This window comes from Desmodus rotundus, chromosome 1 (assembly GCF_022682495.2).
Source record: "Desmodus rotundus isolate HL8 chromosome 1, HLdesRot8A.1, whole genome shotgun sequence".
Classification (NCBI taxonomy): Eukaryota; Metazoa; Chordata; class Mammalia; order Chiroptera; family Phyllostomidae; genus Desmodus; species Desmodus rotundus.
In genome coordinates, this window is record NC_071387.1 from 173,538,121 (window position 1) to 173,557,594 (window position 19,474).

General features: G+C 39.1%; 1 protein-coding gene across 5 annotated transcripts in view; it reads right to left on the reverse strand.

Moving 5' to 3' along the window:
- The window catches only part of RNF180 (ring finger protein 180), a 154,578-nt gene that overhangs the window by 41,163 nt on the left and 93,941 nt on the right, over window positions 1–19,474 (reverse strand). For all 5 annotated transcript variants that reach the window (XM_045186417.2, XM_053913307.2, XM_053913305.1 and 2 more), the window contains one exon: window positions 3,399–3,624. In XM_045186417.2, the coding sequence (XP_045042352.1) occupies window positions 3,399–3,624 (226 nt within the window). The remainder of the gene's footprint in view (window positions 1–3,398; window positions 3,625–19,474) is intronic.

Here is a 19,474-nt window from a genome sequence, read left to right on the forward strand (position 1 = left end):
AGCAAAGAGAATGTTTATATAATTCTTTGGTGGAAAAGGCCTTTTAATACCTAACTTTGAAATTAAAAATAATAAAGGCAAATGTTATGTGGGACTACATAAAAATACAGTTATAAACATTCATAAAATACAATAAACATAATTAAAGTATAAAATGGGGACAAGATTTGCACACAGGACAAAAGCTGATACTGCTTACAAAAATTCTCTTGCGAATAAACAAGACAAAGATGAAGAGACCAAAAGAAAAATCAGCAAAGAGCATGGTAAGAGATTTAAAATGGAAAAGGGAAAGCTCAGAGTACAGAGAAAATAAGGCCTTGTATACGGCTGCTTGCAATAATTTTGGAGCGGAATGGTGCAACATATACAGAGCCTTCAAATACACACAAACTTAACTACCAATTCTACTTCTGGGAACGTATCTCAACGAAATACTCAGGACAAAAGGCAATATTCATCCACATATATCAGCAAATAAGTAAACGATAAACAAGTAAATGTGCCACGACTGTAGACAGCTAAGTAGAAAATGACATAATCACAAAATTTTTTAATAAAACAAAGAGGGTTAAACACCTTATACACAGTATGATCTCTTTTTTTCATAAAAAATGATTAAGTATGTATAAAATATACTGAACTGATACTACTAAATGTGGTCTTTAAATGGTGGGACTACGGAGGGTTTTGAGCTGTTAATTTTATCTGTATGTTTTGATTTTGTTATGATGAATTATATTACTTACATATTTTTAGAAGTTATTCTTTAAGAAAACAAGACCATGTTTTGCTTTCCCTAGTTTATATTCCGATATTCCCTCAGATGTCATCAAAGAATGCCACAGAACACAAGGCTAGAAAACCTGATGATACTGCATTTGAGGGCTTTTTGAGGGCATTGCCTACTCCACTCTTCAATAGACCCTCGAGGGGAAATGACGTGAGAAAGTCCTTTCAGCGCGCCAGAAAGCTCTTTGCTTACTCTTAGCAAGTGCCGTTTCTTTTCATGAACCAGAGAATCACTTAATTGTATACTACTTTTATCTTTCCTTAGGCAGCCAGAATATTTAAAACCAAGTACTTCATTTAATTACAGTTACAATGTAGGGCCATAGGGCTTATTTATCAGCCCATCCACCCTCACCTGGTCTTTATATTCCATTTCAATTAATAAATTCCCTTCTCCTGCTATTTCATTGATTTTATCTTTAAAAACACCTCAAAATCCTTTTGAGGTAGGGTATAAATAATTAAGTAGATATTCCCATTATTATCGTCAGCCTCAAGATTACAGAACACAAGGACATACTTATTGCAGTGGAGTATGTATTCCCAATATGATTTACTTTAGAATAAAAATGAAGGAAATTATGCCATTATTGTTTTGATAAGCGAATCAAAAGACACTTGAATCATTATTGCTCTAAGACGTTAAGGAAAGCAATTGTAAAATAACTATCACTATTAAGTTAGATCATGTAAGGCAGGGACAATATTTGTCTAAATTGCTTCCTATTGAAACAGGCTCTTAGTAAATGCTCTCCTGCATAGACAGAGATAACTATCTATTGAGAAAGAGGTGTCACGGGTGCCTCTACTTTTTTAGACTCCAAAGAACCCAGCAAGGGATATGGTACTAGAAAAGAGCCCCTTTCCCACACTATAAGCCAGAAATGAGGGACCTCCAGTAAGCTCCTGCCCTCTCATGGAACTGCTTCCCTCTCTCTCTCCATCCCTTAGTTGTTCTTCCCAACGAAAGGACAAGTAATCTGCCTGGTGAGACTGATGTCAGCGTGATGTCCCTGACCACATTTCTTTCCTGGGTAGAGTCTCTATGCTTGACATGTCCTTTTGTCTCCAGGTCTGTCTAAGCTCAGTTCAGTGATTTTGTGCTCCAGTCCACATGCATTAGGCAGATCAGTGAGGCATATCTTTATTTTCTCTTCATTATTTGATTTTGAGCCTTAAACTAGGTTTGCAAGTCTGCATGCAGCTGTTGGGGCTAGGATACAGCTTATTTTTGTAATCCTATTCTCCCTTGCAGGTGGGTCCTTGGATTTTCTTTTAGGGAAGATAAATGTGCCATGTGTTTTCTTCAGTTTACTACTTTTTTTCTTTTCTCAACAAATTTATCCCTCTTATACCCTCCTCCACCTCCACCCTTCCCCACACCCTGCACTCAACCACACTGTTGTTCATGTCCACGAGTCCTTTTTCTTTTCTGCTCAATCCCTCCACCCCGCACAGCCCCCTATGCCCACAGCTGTCAGCCTGCTCCCTATCCAAGAGTCTGTCTCTATTTTGCTGGTTACTTCAGTTTGTTCATTAGATTCCAAATATGAGTGAGATTATATAGTATTTGTCTTTCTCTGACTGGCTTATTTCACTTAGCACAGTGTTCTCCAGGTCCACCCATGCTGTTGCAAAGAGTAAAATTTTCTTCTTTCTTACAGCCATTTACTATTCCATTGTGTAAAGTGTCCCATAGTTGTTTTATCCACTCGCCTACTGATGGACACTTGGGCTGCTTCCAAATCTTGGCAATTGTAAATAATACTGCAATGAACATAGGGGCGCTCATATTCTTTTGAATTAGTGTTTTGGGTTCCTTTGGATATACTCCCACATACTTTAATGCCCATTAAATTTTCTGTGGTTGAGGCGAGAATGTGGAGATAGAAATTTTTTCCTCTAAGATGTAGCACACTGCAGTCTACTCAATAATACTAGCTCTGCTCACCTCTATCATTCTTCCCTGTTTTCTTAGCAGTTCTCTACATTCCACATTCATTAGCTTCTCCTCTCTTCATTAGTATGTTTTAAATACTGTGTTATATTCCATCTTTGCATGATAATCAGATAAACAAATCCTTGCTCCAATTTTACTTTCTTCTCATTCAAGAAGAAAAACCTTAAGAACAATAAGAAGGTTGAGAAGATTTGGAGTGTGGGGAAGGCATAATAGTTTTGCTCAGATATTTACAGATGTATTTTCTGAGACTCCAGAGGAAATAACAAGGGTCAAAGAATGAGTAGTGGAAGGCAGAGATGAGGAATAAACAATCAACAGGGCAGCTTTAAATTTTAATGGAATATCCTTGATACTGGAGAAGTGCAAGTAAAGACTGAACAACTACTTATGATGTTTTTAGAAAAGATTTCAGCAAAGAGTAAGGGATTAGATATGAGAAGCTTTTCTTACCTATGATTTTATGATCTTAACACATTTCTGAGTTGGGCGAGCACTGTTTTATAAACTAGAGACCAACAAATTATGTGGTATATGATTTTCAATAACTTTCTCATAACAATTTATAAAATACCTTTAGACCTGGAACAAAGAGGCAGTCAGAATAATCAGGCAATCACGTTAAGGCAAGGCAACAGTTACCTACCTGTCTGGAAAAAGACTCTGGAAATAATTGTCCGGCACAACGGGCAGGGAGTGCTTGCGGGATTGTCTTTGGCAAGAGTCCGTAAGCAGGGCTCACAGAAGATGTGGCGGCAAGGGTAGCACATGTACGGGTTGAAGTAGACATCCAGACACACCGCACAGATATAGCTCTCCTTTTCTTCTACGTATTCGTTTTCATCATCTGTGCTCCTATCACTAGTCAAAGTCTGCAAAACAGAAGCAAAACCAATTGTTCTTAGTTCAGTATGAGATTAGTTTCCTTGATAGATACTGACTTTTGCCAATTAACCAACGTCACCTCAATAAATTAATAAAAAATAAGAGGCTGACTTTATAATTTTGTTAAAATGAATGAAAATATTTACGAAAATCACAGAATATCTGTTTCTGTGACATATTCTGACAGAAATACTACCTTGCAAAGTGAGAAGAAACTGAACATATACATGAAAAAACTCAGAAGTCTCAATTATTCTTTTTATATAATGCTAAATGCTAAAATATACCTAAGCACATTAAGCATACCTGTATATCTATTCAACCAGCACTAGTTAGTGTTCGGTATACCCGTCCCAGGATGACTGATTCCCCATCTATCCCCTTCCCATCACAGAAAAATAAACTGTCACCAGGCTATGAAGCCTTAAATGGGCATCCACACTTGATGAAGAGTGAAGAAAAGAGGATATCATACTTCATCTTTATGTCATGCACGGAGCATTCTGTTTTACACTTTGCACCTTCCTGGACCTCAAAGCCAAGAAAAGACCACAGCCTAAGGGACGTTGGGAAGTAGACAAGGCAAAGAAACTTGCAGTAATTCTGGGATCAGCCATGCATCTGGGAAATCTGATGATGCATCACCCCCTGCCACCATGGGATAGTTAGAAAGAAGCAATTAAGAGGCAGTTATGAAAGACGTAGCTCAGAGGTTAAGCGCACAAGGTCTGGTAGCAGAATTCCTGTTACTTAATTAATCTCACAATTTCCTCATCTGTGAAGAAGTGAGGGTTAAATGAGGTAATCCACTTAAAGTGTTTATTAGCACAGTGCCTGGCACATAGTAAATATTCAATAAAAATTAGCCTCAGCCACCTCCTCCTCCCTCCCCCCACCCCCTTGGCCCTATCCATTTTTACAGGCCCTGCAGTTTTAGCTAGAACCATGAGAAACCATCTCCTCAGACCAATCCTGGATTCAGTCCACTGAGACATAATGGGAATCGACACTTTGATATTTGGGAAAAATGGAGATCAATGATTAACATCTGAGTGGGCCTTGGGTTTAATAAATATTTGTTAAGTTCCATGAAATATAAAAGTTATGTAAATGAGGCCAAGAGAGCCTTGAAAATACAGGAAAATCTTTCTACTGGATACACTATTATTTGATTTATCCAGATGGTTTTGCCCCCTCTCAGCCAGTCTCTTTCTGCCACTTGTTGGTAATTTCTTTTAATGAAGAACATATTCAAAGTTTTAGTCCATTTATTTTTAACCGGGTTTTCTGATTTTTGTCATAGACTTGTAGGTATTTTTACCATCGTTATTTTTTTATGGGTTAGATATGTTACAAATATTTTTTTCCTTCTTTTCAGGTTTGCCTTTTCACTCATGTCATGGTGTCTTTTGATGAAATAAAGTTCTTAACTTTAAAGAACATTCTTCCTTATGGTTAGCTTTCTTTGTGGCTTATTTAAGAACTCTTATCCTTTCCCAAGGTCATTAAAATAGCATTGTTTTGCATTTCATAATATTTCATAACCCTATATTCTGCCCGAAATTGATTTTCATCATGTATGCTGTGCTTTAGGGGTAAATTTCATTTTTATACTTTCTGTAGTTGGTACAGCCCAATTACTGCAACGACCTTCCTTTCTGCTCTTGCTCTGAAGAGCCATGTTACTAATGAAAGGCCAAATATGCCTGGGTCAGCTTCTAAGGCTTTATTTTATTCTATTGGTTTACTGTCTATTCCTATGCCATAATAAGAATCTCTTACTGAGCTTAATAAGCCTCAATATCTGATAAAGTTCATTCTTTCATATTATTGTTATTCTTTGAGGGTGTCTTTGCTATTCTTGGCCTTTTCCATGACTGTATTAAATTTAGAATTACCTTATCAAGTTCTTTTTTTAAAAGTCAGAATTTTTATTGGAACTGCATTGAATTTGTAGATAAATGTAAGAAGAGTTAGAAATCTTTAAAAATAGACCCAGAGTAACCAAAACAACCTTGAAAATTAAGAACAAAGTTGGAGAACTCATACATTCTGACTTTAAAACTTACAGCAAAGTTTTATAATAAAAAAAAGTACATGCCACTGGCCTGAGGACCGACATACACACATCAGTGCAATAGAATTGGGAGTCCAGAAGTAAATCCTTATGTTTATACTCAACTGACTTTCTGTGAGGATGCCAAGACAATTCCAATAGGCAAGAGGAATCTTTTTAGAGTTAATGCAAAGATTCTAAAATTGTGAGGATGGTTGAACAACTCTATAACATTACTAAAAACCACTGAATTGTACACTTCAAATGTTGGTGAATATTGTGGTATGCAAATTTTCCTCAATAGACATGTTTAATAATCAAATGAATAACAAAGAAATCCTTAAAAATACAGTTTTAAAATACATGGTCCTGGCTTCTCTCTCCATTCATTAAAATTTTTCAAAAATTATCTTGGTAGAACTGTTTATATTTGAATGAATATTTTGTCCCCACTTTATTAATTCCTATTAATATACATGACATACTCTAATATCTTTCTCATCAAAACAAAAACAAACCAAAAAAAATCCCTCAAACCTCTTCAGTTCACACTACGTCCCTCCATTCTCTTTGACGACAAACCTTCACAAGAGACTTGATCACAGCACGTGTGACTTCTGCTTTCTCGCCTCCTATCCACTTACTCTAATCTGGTTTCTGCTCCCATACTCTGCTGACACTGACCTTGTCCGAGTCACTAACAATCGCTGTACAGCCAAGTCCAGGATGCTCTTCTGACCTATTTTCCTTAACCTTTCAGTAGCATTTCCTAAGTAGACCAGGACCTCTTTCTTGCTACAAATTTAATGCCTTTGTCTTATGTTTGGAATAAATTAAATCAATAATTAATTACCCCCCAAAAGAAAGAGCACTAGGTCCAAATGTGTTCACTGGTAAATTCTACCAAACATTTATGGGAGAAATTATACCAGTTCTCTATAATCTCTTTTAGAAGATTGAAATAGAAGGAATACTTTCTAACTCATTCTATGAGGCCAATATTACCTTAATACTAAAACCAGACAAAAACAAAACAAAACAAAAACACCTTAGAATAAAAGAAAACTATAGACCAATATCCCTCATGACATAACTGCAAAAATTCTAAACAAAATACATTAACAAATTAAATACAACAATACATAAAAAGAATTATATGACATGACCAAGTGCATTTTACTAAGTGAAAAAAGCCAATTTAAAAGGCTACATACTCTGATTTCAATGGTATGACATTCTGAAAAAAGCAAATCTATAGAGACAGTATAGATACCAGTTGCTGCCAGGGATAGGGAGGAGGAAGGGATGGATGGGCAGAGCATAGAGAATTTTTACTGGGGTAAATTTGTTCTGTATGGTACTATAACGATAGGTACATATCAATGCTGTTTAATAGCATTTTACCCACAGAAATTCTTTCAAAATTGGAGTCATTTCTCTCAAACCCTGCCACTGCTTTATCAAATAAATTTATATAATATTCCACATCCTTTGTTGTCATTTCAACAATCAACAAAGGGCTAGATGTGAAAAATAGGGAGTGGCAGTAAAGTTTCCATGGCAGCGATGATAATCATGACCTTTCAGGGATTCCAAGTGTTCAATGTAATTCCTAGATAAGACAGGGTAGAGTAAAAGGTCTATGTACCTCCCACCCAGAAGGAAAGGAGAGAAGATGGCTGCAAGGTTATTAATGTACCAGTTAAGTGAACCACAGCCCCAGTCCAAGTAGAAACATGAATGGAAATAAGGCCACAGGCTGGACCAGCTCAACAGAGGACACACGTGGTAGCAGGACAATTTCTGACCCATCTGCTGGTACCTCAAAGTTAATGAGCATCGGAAGGACTGGTTCAGATGCAATGTGAAGCTCAGTTGGGCAAAGCTGGGACAGGCAATGATTTATACTGCCTATGTTTACACCAAATAGGATTCCAAAGCAAAAAAGTCTGCCTACAAATATGAGGTCTGTTTGGAAAAAATCCAGCCGTTGTTAATATAACGAGAATGGTTTGTGAGACATCAATGTAACCTTGCAGCTAAGGAGAGTGGACTGGAATGCACATGCGTGAACAATGATTTCACTGTACTAGTCAGTGGGGGTGGTAGACGCCATTGAGTGAGCATGTGTACTGTGTGGCCATCACATTCAAAATGACATCAAATTTTGCATTACACTTGAACATTCCTCCACAGAAACTATTTGGATGATTTAGAAGGCCGTAGCTATGGGCAACTGGTGATTGGCAGCTTCATCACAACAACGTGCCCGCTCATGTATCATGTCTTGTGCAGAGTTTTTTGGCAAAACATCAAATCATCCAGGTGACTCATCCTCCCTACGACCCAGATTTGGTGTCCTGTGACTTCTAGCTTGTCCCATAACTAAAATCACCTTTGAAAGGGAAGAGATTTTAGACAGTGGATCACATTCAGGAAAATATGATGGGGCAGCTGATGGTGATTTGGGAGAATTGTGTGAGATCCCAAGATGCCTACTTTGAAGGGGACTGAAGGGTCATTGTCCTGTGTACAATGTTTCTTGTATTTTATATCTTTATCAATACATTTCTCTATTTTTTATATTACATGGCTGGATACCTTCTGGACAGACCTCATATATTTGGTTGTAATTTTTACACTTCTGAAATTGGAACATAATTTTAACCAAATACATGTCTTTCATTTGAAAATCTTCCCACCTCTCCCCAAAGGCTTTACTGATTAAATTGACTGTCAATCCATGGTATCTTAAAAATTCAGGAAATATGGCAAGTTTTCCTGCAAGTTAAAAGAATGAATGGCTAGCTAATATGCAACAACATTTACTTAGTACTGTCTTTGTGCTAGGCATAGTGCTAAGTGCTTTTTTAATAGAATGTCAAATTTGATTCTTATAACTACTATTATATTCCATGTTTGTGTCTGTCCTCAAAAATCCTATGTTGAAGCCCTAAACCTTAATGCGATGGTATTTAGAGGTGGGGGTCTTTGGGAGGTTACTAAGTTTAGATGAGTCATGACTGTGGGGCCGCCATGAAGGAATTTGTACCCTCACGAGAGGAGAAGGACTGAGATATATATTCTCTCCCATTCTCTCTCTCTCTCTCTCTCTCTCTCTCTCTCTCTCTCAGCACAACTGAAGAAATGCCACATGAGCACATCACAAGCAGGGGGCTATATACAAGTGAGAAAGTGGGACATCACCAGGAACCAAATATGCTGGCACCTTGATCTCGGACCTCCTAGCTGCCAGAACTGTGGGAAATACATGTCTGACATGTCTGTTGTTTAAGCCACCCTGTCTAGGTACCGAGTTTTGTTTTAGCAGCCCACACACAGACGAAGACAATCATACCCATTTGGAAACTGAGGATCAGAGGGATTGAGTAAGGTTAAGGTCACAATAACTTGCTTAAGCCACAGTTCTGTTTGATTTCAAAGCCCAAATTCTGAACCATTTCTCTACTGTATCCATGAAATCTAATACTGTGCTTTCAATCACAAATTTATCAGCTCTTCCTGTATTTTTTACATAATATATGTTCATCCTTCTAGTCAAAGGCACACTCTTCTGCCTAGATTCCTGCCGTAGCCTCCTAACAGGTCTCCCTGCTTATACCTTCTCTCTTTCTCCCTCTATTTCTCCTCTAGTCTATCTTTAACTCAGAATCTAATGGGATCATTTTATAATATAACATCATGTCACAAGACTTCTCAAATCTACATGGCTCACAAAACCACCTGGAGTAAAATCTGTTTACGATGTTTACAATGGCCCATAGGTCCTGCATAATCCTTCCCAGCCAAGCTCACTTCTCTGACCTCACCTCCTATGACTATCGAACTCTGACCTGCTCCAGACACACTGCTCTTCCTGTTGGACTCACTCTTCCCTTAGTTCCACACTCTTGTTTTGTGATTTTCACATTTACTGTGTTCTCTGTCTATAATGCTTTTTGCAGATAGATTTCTCATTTCCCTCAAGATTGATCAATTCTTAGTTCTCAGTAAGATCTACCTTACCTACCCCTATTTTAATACCACAATCTACCTCCCCCATGTTCTGACACTTCTACTTTGCTCTACTTTTTTCCATGACACTTATCAAATTTTAATATATACATAATTTTACTTACTTATGTTTATTTTTTGACCTCTCTGCTAGAATATGAAATCCATGAGGGCAAGAACCTTTGCCTGTTTTATTTAATGGATATAACCTCAAGTGCCAAGGACAGTGCCTGACATGTAGTAGGCAAATAAATATTGGTTGAATAAATGAACTGTCGGAGATAGATTGCCACTAGAAGACAGAGCGCATTTTAGGTGAGATACTGGGAACAGAAGGATCCAGTCAACTCCTCATTAACCCACCAACAGAATGTAGTGGGAATACAGATAGATCTAAACAGTTTCAAATATGTTCAAGGTACATGTTGTAAATATAGTAAAATACAAAGTAAAAATGAAAGCCACCCATAGCCAGAATACTCACTAATGCAATTTAAATATACAAGAGGTGGAGACCCCCCCAAAACCAGAATTATCTTCTGGAGGCAGGTCCCTTGTAGTACAGGCTTCCCCTGCTAGGTGAGTGTTCTGGGAACCCATCTGTATCATTGTGCCAGCTGGTGCAGTTGTGAGAGGCTGAGTTTGCCTTCAGTAAACTTTTTTTTGAAGACTCTTTCAATATGTTTGCCCATTTTATGATGGGTGATTCACAAGTGCACCTGCCCACACCGCTCTGAGTATTCACCAGTTTTTGACCCCAAATGGCATGATCCCCATGCCCCATCCTCCCCATTCATCCTATCTCACCCTGAGCAACTTTTGTTTTCCCAGATTAAAAAAGTCTTCAAGGGGAAACATTTTGCTGAGGTGGAAGAGGTGAAACAGAAAATGACAGGAGCACTAAAAGACATCAAAAATCGATGAGTTCCAAAACTGTTTTGGGCTGTGGAAAAAATGTCTCGATAGGTGTACTGCATCAAATGGTGAGTACTTTGAAGGTGACTTAAGTTTAAACATACAAGAATACACAATTTTTTATAAATTAATTCTGTTTTTTGGGGGTCTACAAATGTAGACTGTATGTGTGTATACAAATGTATGCATGTATTTCTAGTGTTTTCCCTAGTGCTTATCCTGTATATAAACTATCTTTAATTTTTTTAATAAACACAATTAATACACCAAACTAAAAAGCTTCTGCACAGCAGAAGAAATCATCAACAAAATGAAAAGGGAACCTAATGAATGAGAGAAAATATTTGCAAGTCATATATTAGATAAAGGGCATGTATCTTTTAAAAAATATTTTATTGATGGTGCTGATACAGTTGTCCAAATTTTCCCCTTTTGTCCCCCTCCACTCAGCACCCCCCACTGCCTCAGGCAATTCCCACTCCATTGGTCATGTCCATGCTTCATGCATGTAAGTTCTTTGGCTGCTCCTTTTCCTATATTGTACTTTACAGCCCCATGGCTACTCTGTAACTACCTATTTGTACTTCTTAATCCCCTCACCTCTACACCCATTCCCCCACACCTCCCTCCCATCGGGCAACCATCAAAATGCTCTCTGTATCCATGATTCTGTCTCTGTTCTTGTTTTTTTACTTTGTTTTATATATTCAGTTGCGATAGGTATGTGTTTATTGCCATTTTATTATTCATAGTTTTGATCTTCTTTTTCTTAAATGAGTCCCTTTAACATTTCATAAAATAATGGTTTGGTGATGATGAACTCCTTTAGTTTTTCTTGTCTGGGAAGCTCTATATCTGCTCTTCGATTCTAAATGATAGCTTTGCTGAGTAGAGCAATCTTGGCTGTAGGTCTCTGATTTTCATGACTTTGAATATTTCTTGCCAATCCCTCTTAGCCTGCAAAGTTTCTTTTGAGAAATCAGCTGACAGCCTTATGGGAACTCCCCTATAGGTAACTTACTGCTCTCCTCTTGCTGCTTTTAAGATTCTCTCTTTCTCTTTAACCTTCAGCACTTTAAGGTTGAGGTTAAGGATCCAGTGGAGGATCAGCTGTGCCGGGGCAGGGTGGTGGTGCTTTGACATGGGTGTAGCTTTCTACTGGGTGCACAGGTTTTGGGGTTTCCGGGGTGGTGCAGTTCAGGGTCAGCCACCACCTGTGTTCTGCCTGAGGCTACCAGCGTGAGCTACAAAGTGGTCTGCAGATGGCTACTACTTGTGCTGGCTTGGTGGTTCCCAGGCAGAGCCAAACTGTGATCCAAATCTGGCTGCTGCTAGTGTCAGGCCTTGGGCTGCTTAGCCAGAGGTATGGGGCTGGGTGTGGGTCACAAGTTGGGTGGGGTGGAACCTCAGGTAAACACCAGGGCAGGGCAAAGTGTGTAAGCCAGGTTGATGGAGTCTCAGATAGGCTCTTGCCTGCCACCTGCTGGTTCTGTTGGTCTGTGGGGGAGAGCTCAAAAAAGGCACAATGGCTTCTGCCTGCCTTTCTGTTTGGGCAACAGCTGTTCCCCAGCTCTTGCCCTGATGACAGACACTTCAGTTCCTCCCCGTATGCAACCGGTGCCTTTCAAGCTGCTACCCCAGTGGTGGTAGAACTCAGAAGGAATGCATCTGAGCAAGTTTGGCTCTGGCCTTTTAAGAGGAACTGCTAGGGAGTCCAGCAGTTTTGTTCACTGACTCCAATCCTGCCGGTTTTTACAGCTATAAGTTATGGGGTCTTCTCTCTCTGGCACTGGTACCCTGGGCTGGGAGTCCCCACTCCGGAGATATCCCTCCTGAATTTTTATGCACCACACATGAGTGTGGGACCAGCTTGCTGTGCATGTCTCTGCCTCTCCTACCAGTCTGGATGCATGTGGATTCTTTAGTTTTGTAGTTGTTGGATTTCCATTCAACTCGATTTCTGATGGTTCTGAGTGATGGCTGTTCTACCGTTAGATTGCAATTTTGATGATATTGTGCAATTAGGCCAGCTGTGTTTACCTACATCTCCATCTTGACCAGAAGCCCTACCTGAAGGGCTCGTATCTTTAAAAAAAATATGAAGAACTCATACAAATCAAGGGCAAAAACAAAAACCAATACATCTGATTTTAAAATGGGCAGATGATCTAAACAGACATTTTTGAAAGAAGACACACAGATGGCCAGCAGGTACATGGAAAGATGCTCAACATCACTAATCATCAGGGAAATGCAAACCCCAAAGATACCACCATAAGATATCACATTGTACCTGTTAGAATAGCTATTACCAAAAATAGATAAGAAATAACAAACGTTAGTGAGGATACAGAGAAATGAGAACCTTCATGCACTTTTGGTGGGATCATATACTGGCACAGCCACTATGGAAAACAGCATGGAGTTTCCTCAAAAAATTAGAAATAATCATCTCAAAATATACCCAAATATCAAATCATTACATTGTATACCTGGAAGTAATATAATCATGTATGTCCATTATACCTCAATATAAGAAAATACAAAATTAAGATTATCCTCTCTCTTGGCATGTTCTTCCCTGAAGGGGACACACATACACAGATATCTTTTATTACAAACAACAGAAAAACTTCCCCTTGGATACTACAGTTCCGTCTAGCTACAAGCAGTTCTTTCCTCTTCAGAATCGAGTTCCTGGAGAAAAAAAAGAATGTCATTTCTGTATATTCTTTCCCGCTACCCACTTAAAATAAAACTGCTGTTGCCTAAAGTCACCTGTGACCTATATGCCTGATCCAACAGACTATTTTTATCTTCCACTATATTCAACAATTCTGCAGCATTTAACATGGTTGGCTAATTTCTTCCCTTAAAACTGTCCTTTTCAAGAATGTCACTTCAATGGAGTTTCCTTTTAATTTCTAACCCTGTTTCTTTTTCTTGCTTTTTTCCTTTGGCCACCCAGTAAATGCTGGTATTCTGTAGTGCCCAGGCGTGGTTGGACCTTTGCTTTTCTAACAGCCCATATTCTCCTTCAGCAATCTCATCTTTAATTCCTATATCGTTTTAGGCACTATCCCTTATACTGATGAATCAATAATCTCTAGCATTAGCCCACAGCACTGTCCTGAATCCCAAATCCATTAATCTAGGGGTATCCACTGATCTGTAGACGTGCCACCCAGGTATAGGGAAACATAGTGTGTTCAAAGGTAAGTTAACTTTTCCCTTAAACCTGTACCTCATCAAAGATCTTAGTCACTGTTACCACAGACTAATTGCTATTCATCTGAGGAAGAAATTTATCAATCATTTCAGAGTTTTCCTTTATCTTCACTTTCTACATCTCATCACAATCAATGATCCAGATTCCACGTGCTGTAACAGCTCTGCATTTTATTCCCCTTTGTTCTCCCATTGTTCCTGCCTTAGTTCAGCCCTGTCTTCTCCTGCATGAACTGAAGAGTCTCCTCCTCCTTCACTATCCCTACAGTTCACACGCTGTACTGCTGCCAGACAGATCTTTCTAAAGGGAATGTGGAATACATCGTCGTATGTGTGTCTCTTAGAGGAAGAGGAAATTTTCACCTTTTTTTTCAGTCCAGAGAACCTCCATCCAGACTCAGGTGAAGGATTTACAGTTCAGATAATCAGTTCACAGGTCACTGACCAAATCATGTTACTAACCAGTAGATGAGGTCACGATGTTAAAAATGCAGGCCCTACCACCATCTTCTCCTCTCCTTTTTTCAGACTATAATGCTCAGAAATCTGACACTTTTAGGCTGAGAGGACAGCTGGTTGGCAAGTAACAAGTATGAATTTGGAGCTCTATTTTTTAACTAAAAAAGCAACACATGCTTATGGTAACAAACGAAACAATACAATATAACTTATAAAGGCAAAGCAAATCGTGGCAGACACTATTGGTTGGATAACCCAGTGCTTTTCCCGACCTCATTCCCTTTATAAGAATCACTATGTGTTATGGAAGCCAGAAAATCTAAATGGCTATCTACCTAGGCTTTCTTATAGCTAGAGTCAGCCCACTTTTGGTCAGTGAGACATAAGGAAAGTGTGCTGACAGTTCCTGGAAAGCTCTGCATTCCACCCCCCCCCCCAAAAAAAAAAGACAAAAAGAGCCTGCATTAGCCCTTTCCTTTCTTTGGACAAAGTGATCCTGATATCTGCATCCGCATCAGCCACCTTGCAATGTGAGGCGATGCGCACGAGAACAGAAGGAGAGCGGGGGCAAAGTTGGAGTCTGCACCCTCGACTGCAGAAACTACCTCCAGTCTTACTAGAAAAATAGATGCTGCTCCTGTCGGTCAACTTTCTTTTATTTACAGCTAACGTTGCAATAACCATCTCCACTCCCCCTGCCAACTTCCTGCCTTCCACAAGCACCACTCCTGGGCCAACACTGGCGAACCCTCTCATACTTCCCCTTGGTTCACACAAAATATAAAAGCGCATGTGCACATAAACACACTGCTGCTACTTTTTTCACTTACCAATGTATCGTGAATATCTATGTAAGTTAGTACATGATCTATCTTTTCCTCTTATTTTTAAACCTAGATACACACATATTTTACATGAATAAAATGATCTCATATCTTCTTTTTATATTTCAGCTTTTCTTTTTTGCTTGCCTTTGTGGACTTACTCCTCCTCCCAGCCTCCTGTCTCATTCCTTGTACTGTTCTGTCTCATACCTTATCCCTTCCTCGCTGAGGCCTGATCACTCTCCTTTTGTTATTCTCCCCTCTGTAACAATGTTCCGCCCTCCTTTATGCCCCTACTATTCATTTTATACCTTCCACAATGCCTATGTTAATTGTCTACAGATGTGCTCCTCTGTTACATTTATATGACCCTTGTGGGCATGGACTATGCTTTCTTTTTTCTTAATTCTTGGACCTGGAGGAGAAAATAGAAATTGGAATCAAGGGTAGAAGTGTAAAGGAAATTTCAGGTAAGGGGGCAGCATGGGGAAACCATGGAGTGTGTGGATGAGGCACCTGTTAGTCTGACTAAAAAGTTTTTTTCAATAAGGGATAAGAAATATTCCTTGGAGATAAAAGCTGGGTCAGTTGCTGTTGATCAGGAATGGGCAATCTATAGACTATGGGCCAAATATAACCTGCTGCGTGTTTATGCAAATAAAACCTCATTGGGACACAGACATGCTCATTTGCTTCTGTACAGTGGATGGCTGCTTTTGTGCAACCAGGGCAGAACTAGTACTAGGGACAGAGACTGTGTGATCAGCGAAGCAAAGCCTAAGAAGTTTCCAAGAAGTTTCCTCATGTTCCTGAATGTAGCACTGCTTATTTCCACCACAATCAACAAATATTTATTGAATGAGGCAATAAGCATTATTTCAGGTCTTCTTAGTCTGCTGAGGCTGCAATAACAAAATACCATAGACTGGGTAGCTTAAATAGCAGACATTTATTTTTGTCTTGAAGCTGGGAATCCAAGATCAGGGTGCCATATATGGTTGTGTTCTGATGAAGAATCTCTTCCTGACTTGCAGATGGCCACCTTCTCTCTGTGTGCTCATGTGGCTTTTCCTCTGTGCATGCGGAAAGAGATGTTTCTCTCTTTTCTTACAAGGCCCGCAATCCTATGTGATCAACATCCCACCCATATGACCTCATTTAACCTTAATTACCTCCTAATAACGCTGTCTCCAAATGCAGTCATATGGAGGTTGGGCCTTAACAAGGACACAATTCAGTCCCTAGCGGGGATAAACAAGGCACCAGGAGTACTGCAGTGCACATATCAAGCAAGTAGGGCCTATTAACTAGCTCTTTAAAAAGGAAGAAAAAGGTGAAGGTGTTTATAAGAATGTGAGTGTTAAGCAGCAGGAAGAGGCAGTTACTAAGAAATGGGGTACCATGGGCCTGAGCCAGAGTGGTTGCCTTGGGAATTTAAAACATTTTGAAACCAAAATCAGCAGGAGCTAATTTTCATTTGGGTGGAGGAGGATACATTGATTTTATAATGAATAATTTTGGATTTTTCCTCATAAGTCTTAAAATAATTGTAATCTATCGAGTTCACATTTTCTTTTTGAATTTCATTGCTCTACTGCTTTTGACCTTGTTTCCGACCTCCAGGCAGGTGAGAGAAGTCCCACAGGGCTACCATGGAGAGCCAACACAGGTCTGTAACGAAAGTCATTTTTCTGTGTCAAGTGCCAATCCTTACAGCTGTCAGTCAGCTCCAGACCCACCACATTCAGCTACTGCAAACCACAGCCATCAGACAGAGGGCGGAGTCCACTCAGTGTTCTCTCTTCCCTACCGAGCCACTTGGGCCCCTTTTCCTGCCTTATTCCTTACTTCTTTATTTTCTTTGTAGGGGGAAAAACCATTTATATATTAACTAATGCATTTTTTGTTCAAGATTCTTGGTATCCATGACCTTCCTTCTCCCATCAGGGGAAACAGGTAATGTTTTACTGCGTCAGGGAATGGATGACAGCAGTATGTAAATAACAAAGAAATTATTAAAGTTCTGGCATTTGATTTTCAAATGGCTAGGATTCTGAGTATAAATGACAGATTTGAAGGATCTTTTTCCTGCTCCTCCTAATCCCACCCCCTTATGCTCAACATATGTTAAAGATTCTATGGAGTTGGGGCAGGAACCTGGTGGATTGCTGAGAAAGCACTCTGCAACATATTCATCTCGCCTTAAACCAGTGGGAGGATGATGGACAGCACAGAAAATTCCATCAGATTTGGCTTTTAATAGCAGGGAAGCCCACAGCTTCTAATCTCTAGCATATAGTGTAAGAGGGAAGCAAAGTCTTGGAATTCTCTCATGCTTAGCACAGTAAGGGAGCAGCAAAAGATGGCACTGATTTAGCACTGAGTGGACCGGCATTGACTGACAGTTCTTTAACTGTCAGTCAATCAGTAAACACAGGGAAGAAAGTAAAGTGACCATGTAGATAGCGTAGAAGGTGTCAACCAGGCCAAAGAGTCATTCTGCTTGACAACATGCTGACACTTGGGAGGCCCTAGAAACTGAGGACACATACCTAGGGGGAAAGGAGAGGAAAAAGTCCTGTACTGATTAAGATTTAGTTTCCAGCCTCCAATAGAAAGAGGGCTGAAAATAAAAATTAAATTCACCCCATCATTCATTCATTCATTCATTCAGCAAATGTCCATTACACATTTATTATGTACAAATAACTTTTAATCACAAATAATAAAAATTACTTTTCCTGAATACCTGACTTTCGATTCATTCGTAGAACAAATTCTTCCCCCTGCCGTCTTTTCATTGTATCTTTTAACCTTTTCACCTAAACTGCAAGTTTGCCTACCTTTCTCTACATCTCATTTTATCGCATTTTTCCTATGTTTGACACAAAGTCCATGCTAAGTCATGGAAAAAGTTTAGATATTAGGGTTATAAGAAAATAGCGGTGATTAAGAAACAGTATATTTGAAATTACTCTAATTACGCTGTTACAGAATTATTTTCATCTGATTGCTAAAAATGCAAATTTTTATAAATGTCATTGTGTTATAAAAATCTGTATTTCCAGTCTCAAAATATGACTTAAAATTTGCATAAATGCATATTCCAAATTCAATAGGTTAGGATTTCTAACATATGCTTGCTTCCATATCAGTCATCAAAAATGTATTTTAGGAAACAATTGGAAGAGTTTTTTTGCCAAAAGCCACTTTTGGTCAACACTGGAAAATAAACCAATGTAGTAAGCCTTCCTCAGTGCTAATTAAACAAAAGTGCTACATAAAGTGTTCAAAAACCTACTATATGTATTGAAGGTATAGTTTTGAATTCGTAAGTCTAGTTTCTATGTAGAGCAGCAAACTAGAAGGGCTATTTGGTCCGAGGAATGTGGTACAGAGGCCAGCTACTCTGGATGGGGTCAGCAGAAGAGCACCAGCACTCCACACCTGCAACCACTTGTGGGCGTGAGGTCTGAATCAGCACTTCCCGAGAGTCGGGGAAACCCCGCATAGAAAGAATAACATTAAAATAATTCCTATACTCATGAAAGCCATAAACCCACAGTACAGTCAAACACAAAACCGGTCCCGAGTCCCCCAAATTCAGTTCCCCTTAGATTTACACAGCAGCAACTTTCTCTGAAAATAGGCACACAGTCAGAACTTTCAAAGCGTGCCAGAAACCAGACTGCCAACGGAGACTGCAAGTAGATGTATGAAGGGAAAACTCCCTTTTGAAAAACTGCATGTAACTAACACTATACTAAAAATTAAAATAAGCGTGTCAAAAGGGAATTTAAAAGAGGAATACAATCAATAAGGCAAGAACAGGATATAATAAAAGTATAATAAAAAGCAAAAAGTGAATTTGAAAAAGAACCCAAATGGAGACTGTAAATATAAAAAAGCCAGGTTAAAGAAGACAGATTCAGTGAACTGGAGAACATCACTAAAGGAAACAATCTTTAAGATTCTCAGCTTAATTTAGAGAGACAAGGCAGAGACTTCCTTGATGTATTCTAAGCATAGAATAAAGATATAAGGAATTTTAGAAAATCATCTAGTTCAGCACTAAAACCAAGGATTCTCTGAAGATCTTTTATTGCCCTGGCTGGTGTGGCTCAGTGGATTGAATACCACTGTGAACCAAAGGGTCACTGGTTCGATTCCCAGTCAGGGCATATGCCTGGGTTGTAGGCCAGTCCCCAGTAAGCGGCACGGGAGAGGCAACCACTCATCGATGTTTCTCTCCCTCTTTTCCTCCCTTCCCCTCTCTCTAAAAATCAATAAATAAAATCTTTTTAAAAATCTCTTATTTAAAATATTTTATTTATTGATTTT